At 33.5% G+C, this 22,124-nt stretch overlaps 1 protein-coding gene across 17 annotated transcripts in view; it reads right to left on the reverse strand.

The window, feature by feature from the left end:
• NBEA (neurobeachin) overlaps positions 1-22,124 on the reverse strand; it is a 450,877-nt gene that overhangs the window by 263,346 nt on the left and 165,407 nt on the right. For 16 of the 17 annotated variants that reach the window (XM_085579109.1, XM_085579166.1, XM_085579149.1 and 13 more), the window contains 3 exons: positions 16,109-16,547; positions 4,209-4,363; positions 116-242 (listed from right to left, as the gene is read on the reverse strand). In XM_085579109.1, the coding sequence (XP_085435235.1) occupies positions 116-242; positions 4,209-4,363; positions 16,109-16,547 (721 nt within the window). The remainder of the gene's footprint in view (positions 1-115; positions 243-4,208; positions 4,364-16,108; positions 16,548-22,124) is intronic. The other variant, XM_085579103.1, reaches the window with a different exon arrangement.

The raw sequence follows: 22,124 nt of genomic DNA on the forward strand, positions 1-22,124 counted from the left end.
ACTATATAACTGTAGCACATATATAACTACAGTAATGCACATTAAATGAATTATTTTTTTAGAGTAATTTGGGAAGAGAAATTATAATTAGTATTAAAAGATAGAACTTGTGCACCTCATGTTTTCAGCTGAATCCTCTGGCATTGGAGCAACAGTTTGGACAGCTGGCAGATTTTTGCTGGTAGCACCATTTACAAAGCTGGATGACGAAGAGGAAGAAGAAGATCCTGAGTCTACTGCACCTGCCCCCAAAAAACACAAATCTTAATTGAGTCTTAAGAAACAAAACTTTTAAAATAGTCTTTGTATTATTCACCTACTTCTAAGTATGGAAATAATGTTATTTATTCTAAAATAGTGAAAATCTTTCTATATGCTTATAAAAAAATTAATACCTTAACTTTGCTGGTATAAAAATAATAAGCTTGAAATCTATTGAAAATCAGGCAAAATAAATTCTTACCTCAATTCCATTATTTCCAAATTATATTCCAAAGTTGAAAATAATTTTACATCATAATGTAAAGCAAGATCTTTTCAAAATAAAGGTGTAGTTAATATGAGCTTGAGTGGAGAATAACATTTTAAATATTTCTTAAAATGTATTTCTTTATGCACATTTAGCTGCCCAGTTGCAACTACAGGCAGAAACTAAAATAGAAATTAAAACATAACAGGGAAGATAGAAAATGTACATCACTTCAGGAAGTAATGGGGGAAATTGATGTCTGAGGAGTATTTAGACTCTAATTACAATTTTCGTTTCCTTTCTTGAGTCAAGGAGAATCATAAGATCATAAAAGTAAGGAGGGCAGTGGGGGTATCATTTCAATGGTTTGTGAACAGCTGCCCAGAAAAAAAGATGCACACAGAGCATACATTTATACTTTAAGTGATCTGGGTCAGAGCTAAGGGCTAAACTTAGACTCTAAATGCCAATCTATCATGTTTGCTGAAACAGAGCTGTGAGCTCAGCCTCTCTGAAGCAAACCAGCAAAGGCTCAGAGAGGCCATGAACAGTAAGAGTGCTGTGATAAATGCTGCCCCTGTTCCACACAGTCCTTCTGCAACACACCACTGCAAGGGAGGTAGCTACAGTCTTGGACCTGCAGTTCAAAGCCTGAGGGACTGCAATGCTACCAGAGAAAAGGCTGGCAGGTGACAAGATTTATCCTAGTTAGCAATGAAGAGTGAAGAATCCCAGTTTAGAGACAAGGACATTATTCTGGCCATTTTCAAAAATTATAATTGTTAACTCCTTGTTTCTGGTCAGTTTTAGCAGTAGATACATCAATGTCCTTTGCATTACACAGGTATATATTATTTTTCAGTTTTCTGCAGAGATCTACATAACATTTATAGTTTCTTAACTGCTTAAGTAGTCAGCCAGAAGTGAAGTAGAGGTTAAATGCTGGTAAGTGTGAAAAATACTCTGGCAGCAGGAACGATTTTTTTTAATTTGTCTTTAGCTATTTTTTACTGGTAAAAGAAAATAAAGATTGGAATTTTGACTAGATAATTTAAGAACATTTAAATTAAAAACACTATCAAAATGCAAGCAGGATTTACTGGGCTTGCTGACACTAAAGTAGCTGGTGAGGTTCAGGATTTAGATTAGGAACTGGTTTAGGCAGTTTTTTAAAATAAGATGGATTGTGGTTTACACTGTGTGATCTGACTTGGATTAAATGCAAATTTGAAAGATACTCAGACACACTGAGAAACACAAAAATATCAGGTAGGCTATCTCTCCCAACCTAGGAATCACAGCAACTTAACTGAGAAGAGGATATTTTAAGAAAGATTAAGCCTTCATGTATATATAGTTCTCTGTGTGTGCATTTTTGTATTTATTTACGTATTTTATTCATATATTCATATTTTTATTGTTTATTCCCTTTTCCTTCCAAAATGAAATTTTCTTCATTATGTGTGTTTAAAAATGCAGTTGCTAAGTTGTTCAACCAGCTAAGTTTCCAGAAGATCTAACAGACCTTCCAGAAGATCTAACAGAAGATCTACAACTATTGGATTAGCATAGAAGAATCAGGATATGAATTACAGAAACCCAGTCTAAGAAACTATAAAGCCAGCTTCTTACATAAAACGATGAAGGAAGAAAACTTATTTATCCAAAGATGTATTCACAGCACTAAAGGACTTCAGTAACATTCATCTCATTTAGTCATGACATGACATTCACTGTGACAGCAATGGCAGATGGAATGTAAACACTGACTATAACCCATGAATAACTGAAGAAAAACAACTTTCACCTATGTCCAGCACAGAATACACCTTATAGATTGCACTATCCATCACATAGATATAACTATTTCTATATGTATATTTCTAGAGTATCTGTAAAAGCAACTGTAAATAGGTTTGGGGGGACATCTAGTGTTTCTAAGAAATTGCATTCAATTTCTTTTCTAGCAAATTTTTAAAAAGTGCTGTTCAATTAAATTCTATACACTACTTTAAAATAATTAATAACACAGATATTTCATAATTTAAATAATATAAACCAGAAAGTTTTTAGATAGTCTATATGTCTCAAAAACTGACATACATGAGTCATTGTTTTTACTATCATAGGTGTGGCTTAATGAAAAATGGCAAAATTAGTATTTTAATCTAGTATTTATTTAAATATTTTCAATGGGATATTAATTTTAACTGTCATTAATATGTTTAGCATTTCTAAAATGTTAATATAAAACTTAAATCTTTAAAAATTAAAATCTTCATATAATGCTTTACTACAGAATTCAGTATGTATGTAGTTCTAATAAAACTTTACACTTGCTGAAATTCCATTAAATCAGTACTTTTCATTTAATCAAGCTAATCCATAGATTAGGATCAAAAACAATTTCATAAACAAAAAAAAGAAGCAGCAAGATCTGTCAAAAAAAGGACCCTTTAAGCCACAGTGAATGTACCATGCCTTCTGCAATACTGCCCTTTACTAAGAACAGTATTGGGGAAATGACTGATTTTAAAATGCAATTACTTACAAACAAAGGCTATTACATTCCAGCCAAAATAGTTCAGATATTTAATCAGTAAGAAGACTGAAAAGCTCTCTACTATTCAGTATCATTTGGAAAACAAGGTTTCCAGTGTAAGATATTTTTTGCATGACATAAAAAATACCTAAAAGGAAATCAATTCAAGATTAACAGAACTGTCTACACAAATGGACTTTGAGAGAAGAAATAACATTATTCAGAGTATTCATTTCTCCCATCTGCCTCAGGAAAGTTAGAATTTAAGCTCTTTTTGTTTTTTATCTTTAGAAAAATCAAAGTTCTATTACCAGGTATTACAGGTAATCTGGAAAAGGAAAGAAAAAAAATTGAGCTCATATTACTCCATTAAGCAGAAGGATGCCAAAAGCATCCCCTTCTGTTTGCTGCAACCCCAGAGAGATTTTCACATTCTCAGCCCTTGACTGAAGTTGTGATATCCTTGAAGAGAGCTCTTCTCTCAAGTGCTTTTGCTTTTTTTAGAAAGAAAAGAGACTATAGCCAGATAGTTCAAAGGACTTTAATAAGTTAAATATCCATTGCTCTCAGTAAGGATTCTTTGCTCAATGGAAACCAACCTCCACTGACAACAGGCTCCTTCATGATAGAGAATCCCATTACTAGTATTAAAAATAATTGTAAAAGAAGGTCTCGTCCTTCTTCTATAGGTCACAAGAAATAACTACTGATAAGGCATGAATTCAGTTAAATTAAGTAGTTTCTTACTAAAAAATCTTCCTAAAAGAGCATAATTTTCACTGACAAATAGAAATTGTGCACAATATTCACCCTCTACAATCTACAATATGTTTATTAAATAGCTACTTGCCTCTACTTTCTTTGATAAATGAGAAGGGATTAATTGGTATGAAACACAAACATCCTCTACTGCAGAGTACTAGAAAAGTTAGCTCATTTCAATTCTAAACAACAGTTATAAACAATTTTGAGACTATTTATGAACTTATTTAAAGTTGGGTAAGTCCATTGTGCACTATCAAAGATTGCAACTACAGACCAAGAAAAAACACTGTCTCTAATAAAGGCCAAGGTTTAACCTTTCCAGGTCTTATTTTGAAACTACAACAACAGAAACAAAAAGATGATTATAAAACAAAACACCACAAAGCGTAACAAAAACAAAATGAGGGTCACAAGAATATTTAAGGACAATACCTGTTGTATTAATCATACTTTTTGGTGTAGCTCCTGTTGCAGCAAATATATTAGGTGTACTACCCGGTGGCAGCCCGCTCCCAGCTGTGGCAGCTCCAACAGTGGTAACAGCCAGACTGCCTGGAGGGGGTTTCTTCACTGGTACAACCACACTCCTGTGGAAAAAGAAACAACAAATTACTAAACTTGCACAAGGGAGCCAGGAAAAGTTTTTGATTGTGAGGGGTTTAGGCTGTTGTATGATGCAGTTGCTGAGAAATACATAATATTGTAAATTTTCTTAACCTTATGGAAATAGGGTAAAACTCTGTTAATAGGCCCTAAAACCATACTTATCCTTATTCTGCAGCTTCATGTCACTCTCAAGAACCTAATTTGTGTTCCAACACCCACGAAATGGAAAGACTTTACCATCTCAATATGTTGAGAACTCTGCTATCAACAGTATAACACTGCAGTGTGCTCTAGATTTGCAAAGATAATGTCAGCTGTCAGAAGTTACGCCAGCAGACTAGAAGTCTATATACATGCAGTCATAAAGACTGTCAATTTGTTGATCCTAATGAAGTTACCTAAGATAACAAATTTTTGCCTTTCAGCTACACATTTGAATACAGTAGGTTATTCCTCAGTACCATGAACACATCAGTCTTTCACAGAGATGACTAAGAAACAATTTTAAATTCAGCTTTCTTTCATCCTAATCTAAATCAACAGCACACAATGAACATTGAACATCAAAACTGCAACACAATAAGTACTTGCTTTCACAGTATTGATATTGTTGAGGTTTAAAAAGCAGTCTTGAGAATTTGGAGCTTTTAAGAAAATAACAGGGATTTCATACAGAAAATCCAACGTAACATCAAATATAAGCAGGCAACATTGAACTCAAACAAACACTTTTTAAAGACTTGCTCATTGGAGATGATATTTTTTCAACACTAAGAAGCCCTTATAGTGGAAGAATTATATTTACATTTTTCTTTTTAATATTTCCATTTATCTATAAAACCCCCTTCTCCTTAAATGTATGTTTCAGTGGCAAACCTGAGTGAAAAACAAACGTGAAACAAATAATATTTGTATAATATTGAGCAATATATTTTAATCATTGTGTACATTTTCTGTTTAAGCAGATACACACTTTAAAATTAGTCATTGTGAAAAAAAAAAGAACAATTAAAGGCAATTATTTAGGGTGATGAGGCCACATTTTCCTCAACAACTTCCTTTAGTAACTGTTTTGTTACACTTTTTTGTAAATATGATGGCATATAATGAATCATAGGGTGTGGAACAATGTTTTATGGTAATGTACTTTGTTCCTATATGTCTAAATCCTCCATCTCCCTGGATTTTAAAGACCAGGGGTGACAGTGTATAAAACAATCCATAAGCATTTTTTCCCTCGCTCTCGTTAGAGGGCTGGCAGTTGAAGTCTCTGCATTCTAAGCAACAGCTTACCCCTGCCCTGAAGCACTTACTGTTAGAGAGGTAAGTCTAAGCATGTCCCTGGGTTTTTGTCTCAGTCCATTTACATTAGGAGGAGATGAGTTTGAACAGGGCAAGAGCTATTGATTAAGATAAGTGACCCTAAAATAATTGCTTTTGTCTGTAGTTAATAATCTTACAATCACTGCTCATATTAACTGTTTACATAGCAGCATCTACATCTGAAAAAAGCTGGGTCTACAGGGGTTAGATTAATCTGCTCCATAACACCATGAAATTTCCTAAAGCTACCCCCAATCTACATACAAAGATCTCTATTTCAATTACTATCTCAATGAAATATTTGAATTTGGGTTATAATATTGCATAAGTACCCAAAAGCAAAGTCCTTGTAGTGTCACAAAAACACAAGAAGAAATGAAAGCTTGTTTCTTAGGTGGGACTGTTTCCCAAATATATTAATTTAAAAAGGAAACTATTGTCATAACCTTTTACATTTGCAGAAAATTGGAATAGAAAGGGTGAATAAAGAATGAGTAGGAGTATTTTTATGCTGGAACACAAGAAGGAAAGACACAGGAGGAAAAGGCACCTTAGACTGGCCTATTATAATGGCACATGAATTATCAGGTCACCAAGACCACAGGCAAACATGTAGCTTCACAAGATCACCTTGCAGACAAAAACCACAAAGAGTGATGACTCAAAGAGCTTGGGAAGGACAGAGAGGCTGTTGGCAGGTCCATAAAGGTAAAAAAGGCATATACAAAGCCTGGAAAGAGCGGCCAACATATGAAGAACACAGGAGATGTGATGAAGACTTGGCAGCTGTCATCCCACACTCTCCATGCCATTGGAGCAGATCCTGGACCTCTTATCTGGATGCAAGCAGAAAGGATCCCTGACTGCTGAACAGACTCCTTAGACACACACTCATTCCAGGGCTTCCAAATGTGAGACAGTGTGAGTGAAAGACATGTATTTTGTTTTAAGAAAAGCAATTTTCCCCTTATATAAAGCATGGTATTAGTATCTACTAAATTGGCAATACAATCACTGTGGAAGTATTTCCTATTTTCCTGCTATTTTTCTAAAGATGAAGCTAAATTCAAGGTCTTCCTCCTCATATTTAAACAGTTCAGTGGTCTTTCAGAGTGTCCAAAAGATCATCTAACTTTCCATAGCAAAGACCACATATGTCAGCTTTATTTCCCAGATGTAATAGGACCAGTTTGATTTGGAAGGGACCCCTAATGAGTGTAGTTTAGAACTGAAATACAGCTTCTGTAGCAAGGAGGACAATCCTTCCCAAATCCCACAGATATAATGCTCTACACATAGCTGGCATTGTTTTGCATGTCTAAATCACCACATTAGGACAGGTCAGGTTCTATTAGATAACAAATTATCAAGAAATATCAACAGAAACCTCTCTACCATAAGAATAGGGAAAATCAGTGAGATGACATCATCCCAGACGGAAAGAAAATGCAGCTTTCTGACATGACATACATGGTGACCTTGTCAAAATGTCTCATTCCTATTGATAAAACAAAATACAGTCAGCAAATACAGAATGACATCTAGATGAAGCAGACAGAAAAATTGTATGAACAACACAACAGAGTAGTCAAAAATGTGAAAAACAATAAGAGGTACAGCAGACCTAGAAAGGTGAAAGAGAATAACTGCCCTTCAAGTAAAGAAACTCTTCTTTTAACCAAACTAACCACTCCAACAGCACATACAGTGAAAACAGGAAAAGAAAAAAAAAAAACGAGACTTATGAAAGAAGTATTATACTTGGGCATAATAAGATTTGAGGAATGAATTTACTGTAATACATGCTTTACATGTATCAGGCATTCAGGTTTTTCTTTCATGAAAGAACAGAAATCTACAGACTAGAATAAAAGCTTATATACACTTCTGCATTTAATTTTAGGCCTTCCTTTGTAAAACATATTTCAGACTCCCTAAATGTTCCAAACTGGCCCACAGTTGTCTGAATCACAACATCATGGTCTCAAATGATTCCCAATTACTTAGTCAACAAAAACTTAGTAGTAATTGTCAGTAGCAACTGATTTTATTTCTGTGTTTGTTGGGTGGTTTTTGATTCTAAATATACCTGTGGGTCCCAGTCACTGTTCCTTTACTCTGAGTGTCCTTTACCAGTTTTAAACCTGAGCCTGAAGTCATCATAATTCATATCATGCTTAAGATGAGTGTTGTTGATTCAACCCACATACTACTTATGCATTGCTGGTTCATTAAATAACCTCAGTAAATAGCTACAGGATTCTTCAGGGGTTTAGAAATTTGCATGAAATAACTAGATAGAAAATAATATCATTAATGCATTGAAATGCAAAAAGAGAAAATAGAAATTAAAAAAACCTGCCACTTTCTCAAACTGACTTTAGTTAAATATTTAGCTACTCAGTGCGGGTGACACACAAATTATGCAGCTCTATATTTTCTCTTTCTCTGCGATTCACATACTGTATGTCTTCTCCATTTTAAAATTTAAAGGCTTTCCAACTTAATCACTGTGGTCAACATAAAGGTCAGAGATAAGCTTTCAATACTGGATGTCTTGAGCTACCTATCTGAGCAGCAGCAATTAAATTAGAATCACTTTACTCTCCTGTGGGATATGTGAAACCTCATAAGGCTGAATTAATATTCTTGCTCCTTTCCTCCCCCACAGCAGCAGAAAGCATGAGGATTTTTCAAGTGTTCTTCAAAAGGCAGTACAGACTTCAGGCAAGTTTTTCATAGAATTGCTCTGTGGAAAACAGCAACTTCAGAGGTTTCAGAAAAAATCACATTAGAAAGTGGGTGGCAATTTGTCTGCTGTATTCCATGCTACCTTGTTCCTACAGCTAGACTAACTTATTCTCTGAAAAGAAAGCTTAATATTTCTTCTCTAAACGTTATTTATATTGGCCATATCTCGGTACATATCTAGTGCCCTATGCAACATTTATATTGTTTACCCTCTGTTCTTTCCAATTTCATCCTCAGACTCTGATCTGAGCTTGCAATGTTACTATGTACTAACAACACATTCTGAATCCTACAGAATCCTACAGAAATCAAACCTTCTATTAGGCTGACTGCATTAAGATAAGATACATCTGATACCAAGGAAGAAAGGTTTAACTCAGAGTAAACAGCCATGGAGGAAAAAAAGGGATTAAAAAATTGTGAGGTATACACATGACTTGTAGAAGGTATGGAAGGTTCACAAAAGGATGTTGTGGGATTCTTTAAAATTAGAGGGTTTGGGGCACATTACAAAAGACAGACTTCAGAGACAGCAGGATGGTGATTAGAGCTAAGCAGTAGCTATAAGATTTGTCAACAGAAAAAGTATACAAGTAGAAAGAAAGGACAAATAGAACAATAGTCTGTATATTAATGCTTGGGTAAAATAACTTCTTAAGTTGCAGAAAAATATATATAGTGAGATATTAGGAAGGTCTAAGCTTAATAATAGAGCTCTGTGCATTGTATCTTGAGGCTTACAAGTAAGTATTGTATTTGAAATAAACAAGCATAGTTTTAACTAAAGGTACGTGTGCTTATAGTGATTAGATAGAACTACTGTCAATATGCTTTTGCTTTGTGTGACTAGTCAAAAAGTTTATAAAGTAAGTTGTAACATTAAGTTCTTAGTTTGTTGCCTAGATATGAGCTGCTAGCATCTTCCTATTGTCATAACCCTGTAATAAGACTGATACTAAAAAATAAACAGCTCAAAACACATACCACAACAGTCCCATCCTGTTCATAATTTATATATAGCCCCCAACAGCAATAGGATGTAATTATAGGGACTTATGCAAATTAAATATTAGCACTGAATATCCATGTATTATGGAGTCTTTCAATCATTTGATACCACACATGCAACAAATCCTCCAAATCTCAATGTACATTAAATTATACTAATGTACTAAACAAAAATTGCTTGTTTATAACTAGAAAAAAGTGAATCATGTCACGTGTGGTTTTAGGACAAGGACATGATGATCACTGATCCTCAGTCTTGGATCAAACAGAGAAGTATTTACTCATAAAGAAATCCCATCCTTTGCATCCAGGGTAAATTATCTGAAGAATCTAAAATGATCTAAAATACTGAAAATAAACAAGGAAAACATTAAAAGATACAAAACCTAATTATTTGGAAAGATTAATGGTCTTGGCTAAACTGAGAAATGAGAAATACTGGAAGTTTAATAAGTTTGAAGAAAGTGAATAGAATCTAAGTGAATATGTTTTGTATTAAATGTCAGGAACATCATCAAATATAGAAAAAAAAACCCCAAAGGAACAATCAATCAGGTATAAATGAATATGGGTGAGGAACCTAATCCTGTATATATGCTGAAAAAAAAAAAAAAAAAAAAAAAAGGCTAAAAAGCTACAATCAGTCCTGAAAAAGAAGGCAGATAGGGATATGCAGCAAGACAAATATGCAGTACAATATTCATCTATATAGCAAGTGAATTATGTTAGAGACTAGGGAGATGCTGATTTTTCCTCATCAGCTTCTGGCCAGATACAGTTCCATGTATATGAATATGAAAAGTCTGACATTACACAGGCAATAAGAGGTGTTTTGATATGGGGAATATGATTACAGCTTGATGAAAATAAATTGAGAGTTAATATACCAAATTTTGGTTGACTTGAACCTATTCATAAATTTAGGATGATTTTTTTTTCTAAACTGAGGTGGCAATGAGCTTTCCCTTTGTCTTTCATTATACTTACTAAATGAGTGAATAAGGCATTCTTCTAGGAATAAAGACAATAGAACTTCAGCCCTCTTCTCTAAGGATCTGAAACCATACCTCATTCTCTAGAGTATATTTTTTCTTCTATCTTAGAAAAATATATTCTAGAGAAGCTGTCAAGTATTTTCTTTGGACTAGTCTCCACTGCACAAAGATAATGAAAATTACCTTGAGTCAACTAGAACCAGATGAGTCCTTTAATTCCCACATTACTGATTAGGTTTTTTATTCATACATTCACATACTATTGTGACAGCCAAAGTAATGTGGAATGCAGTGCCTAAGAACAGACAACACCTGTACCTGTCCCTTCTTGATTCATGGGGAAAGTTGCTCTATTTTTCTTCAATTATTTTGTAGCCAATATTAAAAAGTAGCTATTTTTGTGGGGAGAAGACTAAAATGTATTTATTAATGACAAATTTTTAATAAGATTTCAGTAAAATCAAATCTATTTTTCAGCAATCATCATTTGGAGAATTTAATTATTCTAACAGGAATATGGCCTCCTAATTAAACAACTTAGTAGACCACTGCATACTAATGATCTCCCAAGATGGGAAATCATACAACAGATATTTGAGTCTTCAATGCATCTTCCACAGTTCTTGTCTTTTCCCATTCTATCAGCTAACTGTAAAAGAAAAAAAGAACACCCCACCACTGTTCTAACAACAGATTCTCTGAGTAATTCTTCTAAATATAGCACACCTACATAAGATTAATCATATTTTTTGAAGACCATCCATCTCTGTATTAATGGGAAGGACATGTATGAGACCTGACTGGATCTCACAAGTGTCTACCTTTTCTAGGACCTTTAAAACTGCCCCCAAGGTCCTTCTGTCAGGGAAAAAAAAAGAAAACAAACTGCAAAAATCAAAACTAAGTTCTTTAAAGATGTGTTTGCTAAAATATTCTCAAATATGTTCCTAAAGAGTTCACCAAGTATATAAACTAAGGAAACCCATAAGCTTCCAATTGATGAAATTATAATAGATTAAAAGGAAATCACATCTTTAATGGCAGCAAAAAACTTGCTCTTTTAATTTCTAGGAACTCAAGATTTTCTGCTTATGAATGCATTTTTCCCATTGAAATAATTCTAAGAACAGAAAATACATGTAAATTACCTCAGTTTGAAAAAATAATAAAGACACAAAGCTACAAACAGTCTCAATTTCAATAACAGCACCCATCTAAGAAATTTCTACTAGAAAGAAGTAGAGAGTCAAGTGTAAGCTTCAAAATGCAATACTGAGTAGAATCACAAATGAATTCAAAAACTATAATGATCTAGGCTGCATCTAGTAGGACCAATGCAAAGTGACCAAAAAAAAAAAAAAGAAATGAGAAATCCCCAACCCTAAAAATCAATAAGAGGGACTGAATTTTGTCAGACAGAAGATGAGAAGGCAAAAAGGAATTGTTGGTGAGTTATGCTCCATTAGTCACAAATCTAAGAGAAATCACCCTTTGTGTTTGCTTCTAAAAATGTCAACCTGGATGCCATTTTCAAGAAATTCAGTCTGACGTTAAAAGACATGTCATAACTTTGAGGATCCAGGCTCTTGTGTCCCAGAAATCTGTTTATATAGCTCATAATGTAATTACAGCTACCTTAAGACAGATGAGGCAGAAGGCAGCAATATATTGAAAACTAATTGAAAAATGCAGTTGTCCAGAAGCACTTGTGGGGAAGAGGTCTCTGAAAAGCTGCTCAAAGCTTCAGAGTTTGAAGTGAGATTTTTGATGTTGTCACTCTCAATCTATTGAAGAGCTGACAGACAATCAAACCCGTCTGGCTGCCTGGCAGCTCATTTTGCTGGCAGGTGGCAAACAATTAGACACACCAATTTGTGCCTCCTGATGACATTAAAGCATGAAACTAAGTTGTATGCAGGGCCTAGTGATTTGTGTGAAAGCATTTCAAAAATAATACTCTTTGCCGTGGCAACTCATTTCAGACTGCCACCTCCCATTACGGCTTTGAGTGGTGAAGACGACAGACTTGAGTTACGTGCGGCGCAAGGCCGCTTCTGTTCAATCCGTCATCAGCGCCCCCCGAGACCTCAATCCCCTCCTTTCATCAATATCACCTCATCATTTACATTTGATAGCACTTGAACTGCTGCATACATTAGTTACTCACAGCTCCCATTTGATAAAACATACTGGGCACTTTTTCTGCTTTTATGTTTCGTTTACAACTGCGCAAATTCCAAGGGAGAATAAGCAGTAGCCTCATACAAAATTATTCTTACAGACACATTATCAATGTACATTTAAAAGAAAATGCAGAACAAAACACATAATATTGAATTCTAAAATATAGTTCTCAATTTCAGCTCTATTTACAGGAGTTTACTTTACATGGTGTTTACCTTTATCCGTGATCATAATAAAAGAAAATTGCCGTAACTGTTCTTTTGCTAGGCACTCACACATCCAAATGCAAACAAACAAAAATCTACCCTCATGAGGACTAAGAATTATCTCCAGATTAATGTAAAAAATACATTTATCTAACCTGGATTTATAAATATGGAACCACTGTGCTTATTTTATAAAACCTGAAACAAATAAAACCTGACAAAACAATACACTCCATTGCTCATGGTTCTCCCCAGGGACAATAAAGATGACCAATAGCCACATTTCTCAGTGAAGTACCAAAAGCTGCATAAACTACAGCAAGACAAGATCCTACAGAAATATAGTTTGCAGGCATAGTTTTAGCTAAAAAAAAAAAAAGTTTATCTTATTTAACTGTTATTTTATATTAGTAAACACAATTTCATTTACATGAGCAAATATGGAAAGACAATCCTGCTGTAATTTCATTTTAGTTTTTCAATATTTATTGGGGTACTACAGGAAATAAAATGTCCAGAAATCGCCACTAGGTAAAATGCATGCTGCTTTGTCAATTATTACTTAAATTTGTTCAGTTATTATTTCAATATCCTATTCAAAGTTTTTTCTCCCTAACCCTTGTTTCATCCCCCACAAAAAGTTATAAGGTCAGGATCTGAATCTGTTCCATCTTCGTAACTTGGAAAAGTGACACCATCACCTATATTTGCCTCCAAAGATTGTCACAGTGGTCAAGTAAGTACTCTGGCAATACGAAAAATCTGCTCACAGGAATACTGATTGAACAATGGGCATCAGTCTACAATGCAGCCATAGAGTGGAACCAGTCAGTTGAGGTCCTAGTTGATGGGCTAAGAACATCTGTATTTTTATCAAGATGGCCACAGTTCAAAAACATTTGTTTAGTTGAATAAAAGAATGTAACATTTCCCAATCTGCTGGACTTGCCTCAACCTGTCATTTTTCCCTTCATAGCTGTTGGTTATAATATCATATATATCATCTACCACACTCACCAAAATCAGGATCATATATTTAAGGAAAAAAAAAACCACCAAAAATGATGTAAAAGTGAATTATTTTGCCTAAACTTCACCTATTACCACCTTTTTTTTTCTTTTCTGAAGACGTGAAAAATTCCAAAGGTTGACATGTACAATGTATGCTACCAAGATACAAACACAGCGGTGCACTTTTAACAGGAAATCATTAAATTTAGTCATCAGGGTAACAGGTCAGGGAAAAAACAAACTACTAAACTCACTAGCTGCTAAACACATATGAAATATCTATCAAAAATTATAAGCTCTAGACATAAGGCATCTCTTAAATAATTCCATAATTCTATATTATCTACTACTACTAATGATGCTCAAAAGGTACAAGCAGTCACATTGTTGCAAGAACAATTAAATGGAGATGCTTGCATTAAATAAGCATTATGGCCAACCAACTGCAGGCCCTTGGAGTTTTTAATGCTTTCTTATAGAGCTATAATTTAGAAATGCACAATAAAATTAATGTCTTCAATCACCTTGATGTCAAGTTCCCTCTAACAATGACAAAGACATCTCATGAGATGATATGCTCCTTTTTAATTTAGGTGTCTGGCATTGTGTGAATTAACCATCGCTCTGTGAATGAAATATTTTTCTTATTAACCCAGGTAGAAATTTAGATAAAGTAACCTTTTTGGTGTTTACAGTTTAGGTGTGATTATTTGTACATGTAGCATGATGTTTTATACTGCTTAATGTACAAGAATGCATTCTGGAATATGGTGGTTCCTTACAGAGGATAAGGAAAAATTCTTAACTTTATAGGAAGAAAAAAATATTTTTCATTTAATGATGAAATCAATCTAAAATAAAAATATGCAGATTGATGAACTAAAAAAAATCATCTTAATGAAAACGCTCTTAAATGAGCTTTCTCTATAAAAGTCTTAAGACATAATATATATATATTTTATATATATATATATATATAATATATATAAATATATATGTGGGATATAGTCATTGTTTCTAAAGAATATTTCACTTTTCCTGTCTTGATAAAATCATCTTTCTTACAACAGAAACCATCCGATAATTAATATAATTATTTCAGAAAAGTAGCCTCAGTATTTATATATGGAGAGACAAAAAGACATCAGATTTTTTTTTATGGATCTCATAATGGAAAAGTACTCCACTTTTAATCTAAAATTTTGACATATTTTGCACTTTAAGTTATGTTGAAAACACTAAATATTATTTAAGACTTGATGAAGATATTTATGATATTTTGGTAGTTTTTCTTTAAATATAGGTTTTTTCCTCCTAAATTACAATATAACTGTTTTCTGCCTTTTTTTATTTCCTTCAGTATTTTACTTGCTTGAACTTTACCTGTACATGCCTGATAAACTAATATACTTTTAAGTTTTCAAAACACATTTTAAATTGTCTTTAACCCTCGAATCATTTTTTAACATTTAAAAAATATTTTTATGAAGAAACTGAAAGGATGTAAACATAGCCACATCAACACTCACAATACTTAGGTCTAAACTCACAATGGATGAAACTACAGTTCTGGAAGGATCAGAAAATTCCAAAACTGCACAATTTCTATGTTCAGGATGACTGAGAAGGACTGGACATTTAAAAGAAGTATATTCATTAGAAACTAGGAAGATACAGCCCAAGAAAAAAAAACAACAAAGGACTCTCTCTGGAAATGTTTGTGAGTTAGTTTTAAGCACTAATCTCTGATCATTAACAGCTTCTGTTGTTTAAAGACCTAAAAGGAAACTGGTTTCCACCATGACCAAGCAAACAATTAGCCATGGTCAAAGCATTTCAGTACCAGAAAACAGTTCAATGATGGATCCAATTAAGATTCAAGCCTTTGAAAGAATATTCTACTGAATTTCTGCACAATCTGTTCTATATCAGCAGATATTACTCCTCCTCCTTCTCACTAAAATAGCATCTTAAAGGAAAAAAAGATTTTATTGCACATATATTTATTTGCAACAGGCCTGTTTTCCAAGTACTTCATAGAGTTTTATTCACTGCTAACAGAGAAAAACAAGGTGAATTACTTTTGTCTATACTATGTGGTCTGCTGGTAATGCAGAAAGGGAGACATATGCAGTTGTTTTTAACATTCTATAATACCAACCAATTGTAGAATAACCTTCTTGAAGAAATAAAAACCCTTCAAACTTCTGAATTACATCAATATAAAATAATGAGTCCAACCATATACCTGTCAAATGAGTGAAACTGCATGGGAAGAATAGCCTGAGCTTCTCTCTTCAGTGCAGGGTCTGGGTAAGGGATTGGATCTGGGCCACATTCTGCAATTTCAACAGGGGCTGCCACAAGACTTTTCAGTATTTCTTTGACATTGATTCCTTTACTTTGGCTGATACTGGATATTGATGATGCAGGTTTCAGAATTTCACTGGGGCTTTCTGTTAAGCTCTCCTGAGATTTCTTCACTTCTGAAGACAAAGTAGACAACAGCTCACTCATAGCATCGGGACCTGTGCTGGTCTCCAAGTCTGTCCCATTCAAAATATTGGGCATCTGTTCATCTCCAATTCCAGAATCTGTATGAGGAATAGAACTTTCCAGCTGAATATCTTCAACCGGTGTTGGTGTTTCTTTATCTTTGATATTTTCTGGAAATACAGTCGGTGTATCTGCAGTGAAATAGAGATTGTAACAAAATTTAATTTGATATTTTCCCATAAAATATGATCATAAGGTTTTATATGACAGAAATGTGTTAGAAAGGCCACAAATAATGGTATTTTAAACCTTAAAAACTCATTCTATATACAAAACATTTCACCTTTAACAGCTGTTTGGCATATAGACAGACTTGGAAGAGGGAGCCCAAAATCACATTATACAAACTCGGTGACATTTAGAAACTACAATCCACTATTCACACAGTAATTAAACATCAAAATACTGCCAGCAAAAAACCACTAAAAATTATAACCTATCAACTGCAGAACTGTATGATCCTTGAGCCTACTAGAAGGGAAAATTGCAATCACTTATGCTTTTGAATTACTGTAAAATTTACTTTAGTATTGCTGTCATCAAATATTAAGTTTGCATTCAAAAGAAAACTGCTATACCATTTGTTTTCTTTGTGTTTTGTTTAAAACGTGTATTACACACATCTCTACACACATAACATTGCACAAAATACAGAATAATTTATACGTGAAGGAAAAACCAAGTGTTATTATTGATTTTTTAGATACCTTTTCTTTTCCCACAAAAGGTAAAATTCTGTAATTCAGGAAAAATTAATGAACAAAATAAATATAGCTTCATAGAGATAGGCAAGTGAAATCTGTTGAGTTTGGAACATTTCCAGATTGAGAAGGATTCTACAGCATCTTGTAACTGAGAAGACCATACCTCTATTAATTACTTCAGTGAAACAGACACAAAATCTCTGTTAAATATGAATAATTTGCTATGCTTTGACAAAAGTCAGCTAGAGTTGTAACTTACATACTAATAATTTTGGTTAGAGAGAAACAAACTGGGGCTATTTTTATTGACAAAATTCTTTCCTAGTTTCTTTTAAAACTAGATAATTTTCATTAGATTACTTGTCTTGATTATAAAATTCAGCTGTCCTATTTATGAAATAACAACACTTTTTTAATGGCTCTGATAGAGTGGTTTAGATATTATGGGAAATATTTTATAATGTATTTGAATGAAGCTCTGCTACCAAAAAAACATGCTTCAGATATGTAACTTTAATAACATATTCATAACTCACTATCAATTTTTCAGTACATCAGGTAAAAAATACCTATTTAGCACATGGGCATGAGTGTGGGTAGATGCATGTGCACATAAAAAAATATCTGTATGAGATTATTTATGTGTTTGAACTAATGGTCATGTAAACCTCTGCATATGTACAAGTATTAAGAAAGAACAGAAAAGGCTTTTAAAAAGATAAAGCAGAATCACCCATTATAAAGAAGCATTGTTTTCTTCTTTTAACAACCATAAACACTGAAGCCACTTCCTTCTTTTTCTCCTAAGTGCCTTAAATGCATCTTATCAAATAGATATGAGCTCTTCTTTGTGAAGCAGGAAGTAGAAACTGGATTTATGAGCTGCATCAAATGCATTTAGCATCTGCCAGGTCAGGAAGCAAAAAGATCCACATCAACTTAGTACTGCCTATATTTGGCACAGAAAGACATCTGATCCACAGAATGATGCTAATGAATTTTCTGCTTGCCTCTTTAAACCCCATCCATACAAAGATAACACTTCTCCACTGAAGGGAAGATTAGTACTGGACAGTCAGTAAAGCAGGTTGTTGCCCATGAAATGAATGGTGAATAAAATGGCATAAGGCCCCATTATTATGCAAATGAAAAGAGGGCACTGAAAAGAGAGGATGGTCCACTACATGGTGAAGTTAGGTTACACCCAACCTCAATCTCCATTAAGGTCAACAGTGCTGAACTGAAAACCTGATAGAAATACAGTTGTGGAAAGTCAACTACCTTGAGTAAACCAGAAGACACAACACATTAAAGTCTGTTGTAATGAACTGACTCCAAGCCAATTTTGAAAGAAATATCCATGATATTACTGGTCTAGTAGTAGGCATTTTTGCCAAACAAATGACTGGAGATAGTGACACATTACTGGACAAAACATTAAGGATTTTTCTTTTTAAGAGATGGAAAAAAATTATCTAGAAAACTGCAAGCCTTCAACAGAAAGCAAGTTTTCAGGATTTATTTTGGGGTAAAGAATAGTAATGGATTGCAGTGAGATTAATTTTAAAAAATGGCTTTCTTAAATGAGCTTCTTTAATACTTATTTTTCAGAGAAAATAAGGGTCACTATAGTAAATTCAGTAAAGCTGGGATTGTCATAACAGATTGCAATTTAGTTATGAGACTGAAAATAATTAGAATGTGGGAAAAGAAACTGGCTAAGAAGGAGCCATCGGTTTCTTTCAAAAGAAAAGCCTATCACACTGAGAAAAACTACCATGGAAGCTATTTTGTTCAAATTTTGATTAAAGATTTCAGGTTAAAACACTGTGGTGAAATTTGCTGATGACAAAAATACAAGGTACAACTGATGGTCACAGAAGCAGGATTATAAGAAGTCATAATGGCAGAACCGCAAATTGCATTTAATAGTGAAAAGCTTTGTATCTATTAAAAATCACAGAGCTTCCCATTATAACTAGAATTCATCTTTGGTAAATGACTGAAGAGAACGATTTGGATACATCATATAGTGGGTAACTATTTAGTTACCAATCACAGAAAAGGTAAATATGGCTCCAAACTTTTTAAAATAAATAGTTCCTGCAAAAGCTAAGCATTAATAGCATTAGAGAAGCTCTGGAAGGATTCATTTATTGAATGAATACTGTGTATGCCTTTATATTTGATAAATGTGGAAGTGACACTATGGAGATTCTTAGCAATCCACTTTTGCTGAAAAGAGTTCAGCTGACATAGTCTGGCCAAACTAATACTGAGAAGTTGTACAACAGCTATCACAGTTTGGAAAAAAAAAGGGATGGCAGGATTGTCACAAGAAAAACAGTGCAAACTCCCCATGAATAAATTTTAGTTTGGAAAGTGACAGTCATCAATATATAATTAAGGTTATAGAGAGGCTTTCCAATCAGCATAGCAAGTTAAAAAAAATAGAACTCATCTTGAGATACTATAAATACGACTCTACTTAATTAATCAGCAGGTGACTTGCAAACCTTTGTTCCCAAATGAAAATAAAATGCTGGGAGGCCTGTGGCATTTGATGCTAAAAATGGAAGTAAAATCATATTTATGGATATAAAATTTCAGTATGACATATTATAAAGTAAAAAACACTAATTGAAAGGATTTAGGGCAAAAATATCAAAGAAAGTTATTCTAAATTCAGGCAATTGAATGGATACATAATTTACACAAAAATCAGATTTGTATCTTTTTTTTTTTTTTTTTGCTGTGCCTCCAATACCTAATACAAATATGCTACACTAAGTCAATTCAGCTCAGTCTGATTTATCACTATGAATAATAATATATAAAAACTACTAAGTGGAATGAATTAACTCTCATTTTCAAAACATCAAACAAGCTAAATGAATAAGTCTTGAAAAAGTTCAATTTACATTTTGCTCCTTAAGAAAAAATAAATTAAGAACTGATAAGACTTCTTAACTATCTTTCAGGTAAGAATCGTAGCAAATTAGGATATGGGAAATCCACATAAATATGGGTGAAAAGATGTATTATAAGACCTTCTTGATCAGCATTATTATTATTACTAGTATTATTTTACATAAATGGTAAAGTTCTTAGCATAGGTCACAAAACCCAACCAGTTTTAATTATAAAACTGGATATCTGTAAGTTCTGTTCCATATTCTTTTACACCATGTCCTAGCACTTCTGTTGCCTTCTGAATGCAGAAATAAATACTGATTCATACAGTGATTTTGAAAAATCTTAAAACTGAAACATCTATTATTTTATAAAAATTCTAAACACTTAAAGCAACCTAGGAAAATGGTAAACAGAAGCAAAGCCAAAACTGATTGCATTTGTCCAGATTCTAACATTGTGACAGTAAGACATTAAATTTTCATCAAACCTCATCAGTTTTCTACAGCACAAGGCCATGGCAATAGACAAAACAGAATCATTACTAGATCTAGTGATCTTAACCCTGTCAGAAACAGGCAGTTGGAAGCCAGATGCCTCTTTCTTACTGTTTTTCATTCTAACTAATGAGTTCATCTACTACATTATGGGAAAAATATGGGCCTAAGTTAACTAAATGACATATTGTATATCTGGTGACCTCATCCGTCACGCTCCTTCCCTAAAATATCTTGTTTGCTTGTGATTTATGATGTGTATTGTAATTGTTTTAACCTACTGAGTTACCTAAATACCTCTTGCACTGCTTCCATATGGCTAAAAAATACAAGCTGCATTCCTCCTGTTTATTAACTTAATAATGAGCCATTTCATATGTAAGGCAAATACACACAATTTCGTCATTATACCAAATGATGATACAAATCACACTTTTAATATTCATTTACTTTAAAAAGATGGAAAAAAATAAGTGTATACTCCTGTGATCTTCTATTCCTTTTCATATCATTAAACGTTCCTCCTAGATAAAAATGTGCTGAAATTTTTCAAAAGTAAGATGAATGTAAATTATTTTTTTAATTGCTTACAATATGGCTGAAAAATATCAAAAAGGAATACTATCCCAAATAATTGTCAAATTTCTGTTGTAAACAATAAAGAAACATTTGGCAGTGAAAGAGTTCGGGCAATCTTGAGATAGAATTTGCCATCACCTTTACATTAGCACTGAAAAATTTATGAATTGTTTTTCTGCATAGTTATCTTAAAGCACTGGTGATAACCTTAAGAGTTGCCTTTTATAAAACATTTGCAGTTTTCTACAAACTTCCAGAAACAGTACCCTACACGCTGAAAATGCTTTAATTCCAAGAAGGCAGTGATATTGCAGCTTCCTCCATAGGTGTAAGAGTCAACAAATCAATTTCTAAAGTCTATGCCATAAAGACAGAGTGGAAAAATTCTTCCCTGCAACATCATGATGTCAACTAATTTTCATGTGTAAGAAGCAGTATGATTAAACTGGGATGAGAAACTAAATAAGGAAACAGAATCAAAGTTTAATAAGGGTCTGATTTAAAAGTACACTGAGAGAAGTAATCAAGAATGAACTTGCAATAGAAATGTCCCTGGAGGTTGAGGCACAACAGTGAGTAGAGATCCCCTAAAAGAAGCATTAAGATTCCAAGCTGCTCTCTATCTGTTACTCATGACCTTCTCTTCTGTTGGTATTTCTATGTGAAAGCATTTTTATCAAAGTAAATATTCCCTTTATAGTTATCATGATCTTGGCCCAACCATGTACAATCTACTCATTTTGGCAGCTTGGCTGGTATTAATCTTCATGTAACTGTTCATTAATAGGCAAATTTAGTTATGTCCCACTAACAGACTTCATGGGGTTCTGTTATTTCTCAAAGTAACATGACCAACACTGAGAGCAGAACTCATTTGCTGTTCTAAAATATTTTTAAACAAGTTTCTTTGTAAATTGTCTTATTAAAATGTGAGGGGAAAGAGCCTGGCTTAGGGTTACAATTTTCCATTCTTTCACTATCAGTCTTTTATCTACAAAAACATTTGATAAACGCA

This window comes from Lonchura striata, chromosome 1 (assembly GCF_050655825.1).
Source record: "Lonchura striata isolate lonStrDom1 chromosome 1, ASM5065582v1, whole genome shotgun sequence".
NCBI lineage: Eukaryota > Metazoa > Chordata > Aves > Passeriformes > Estrildidae > Lonchura > Lonchura striata.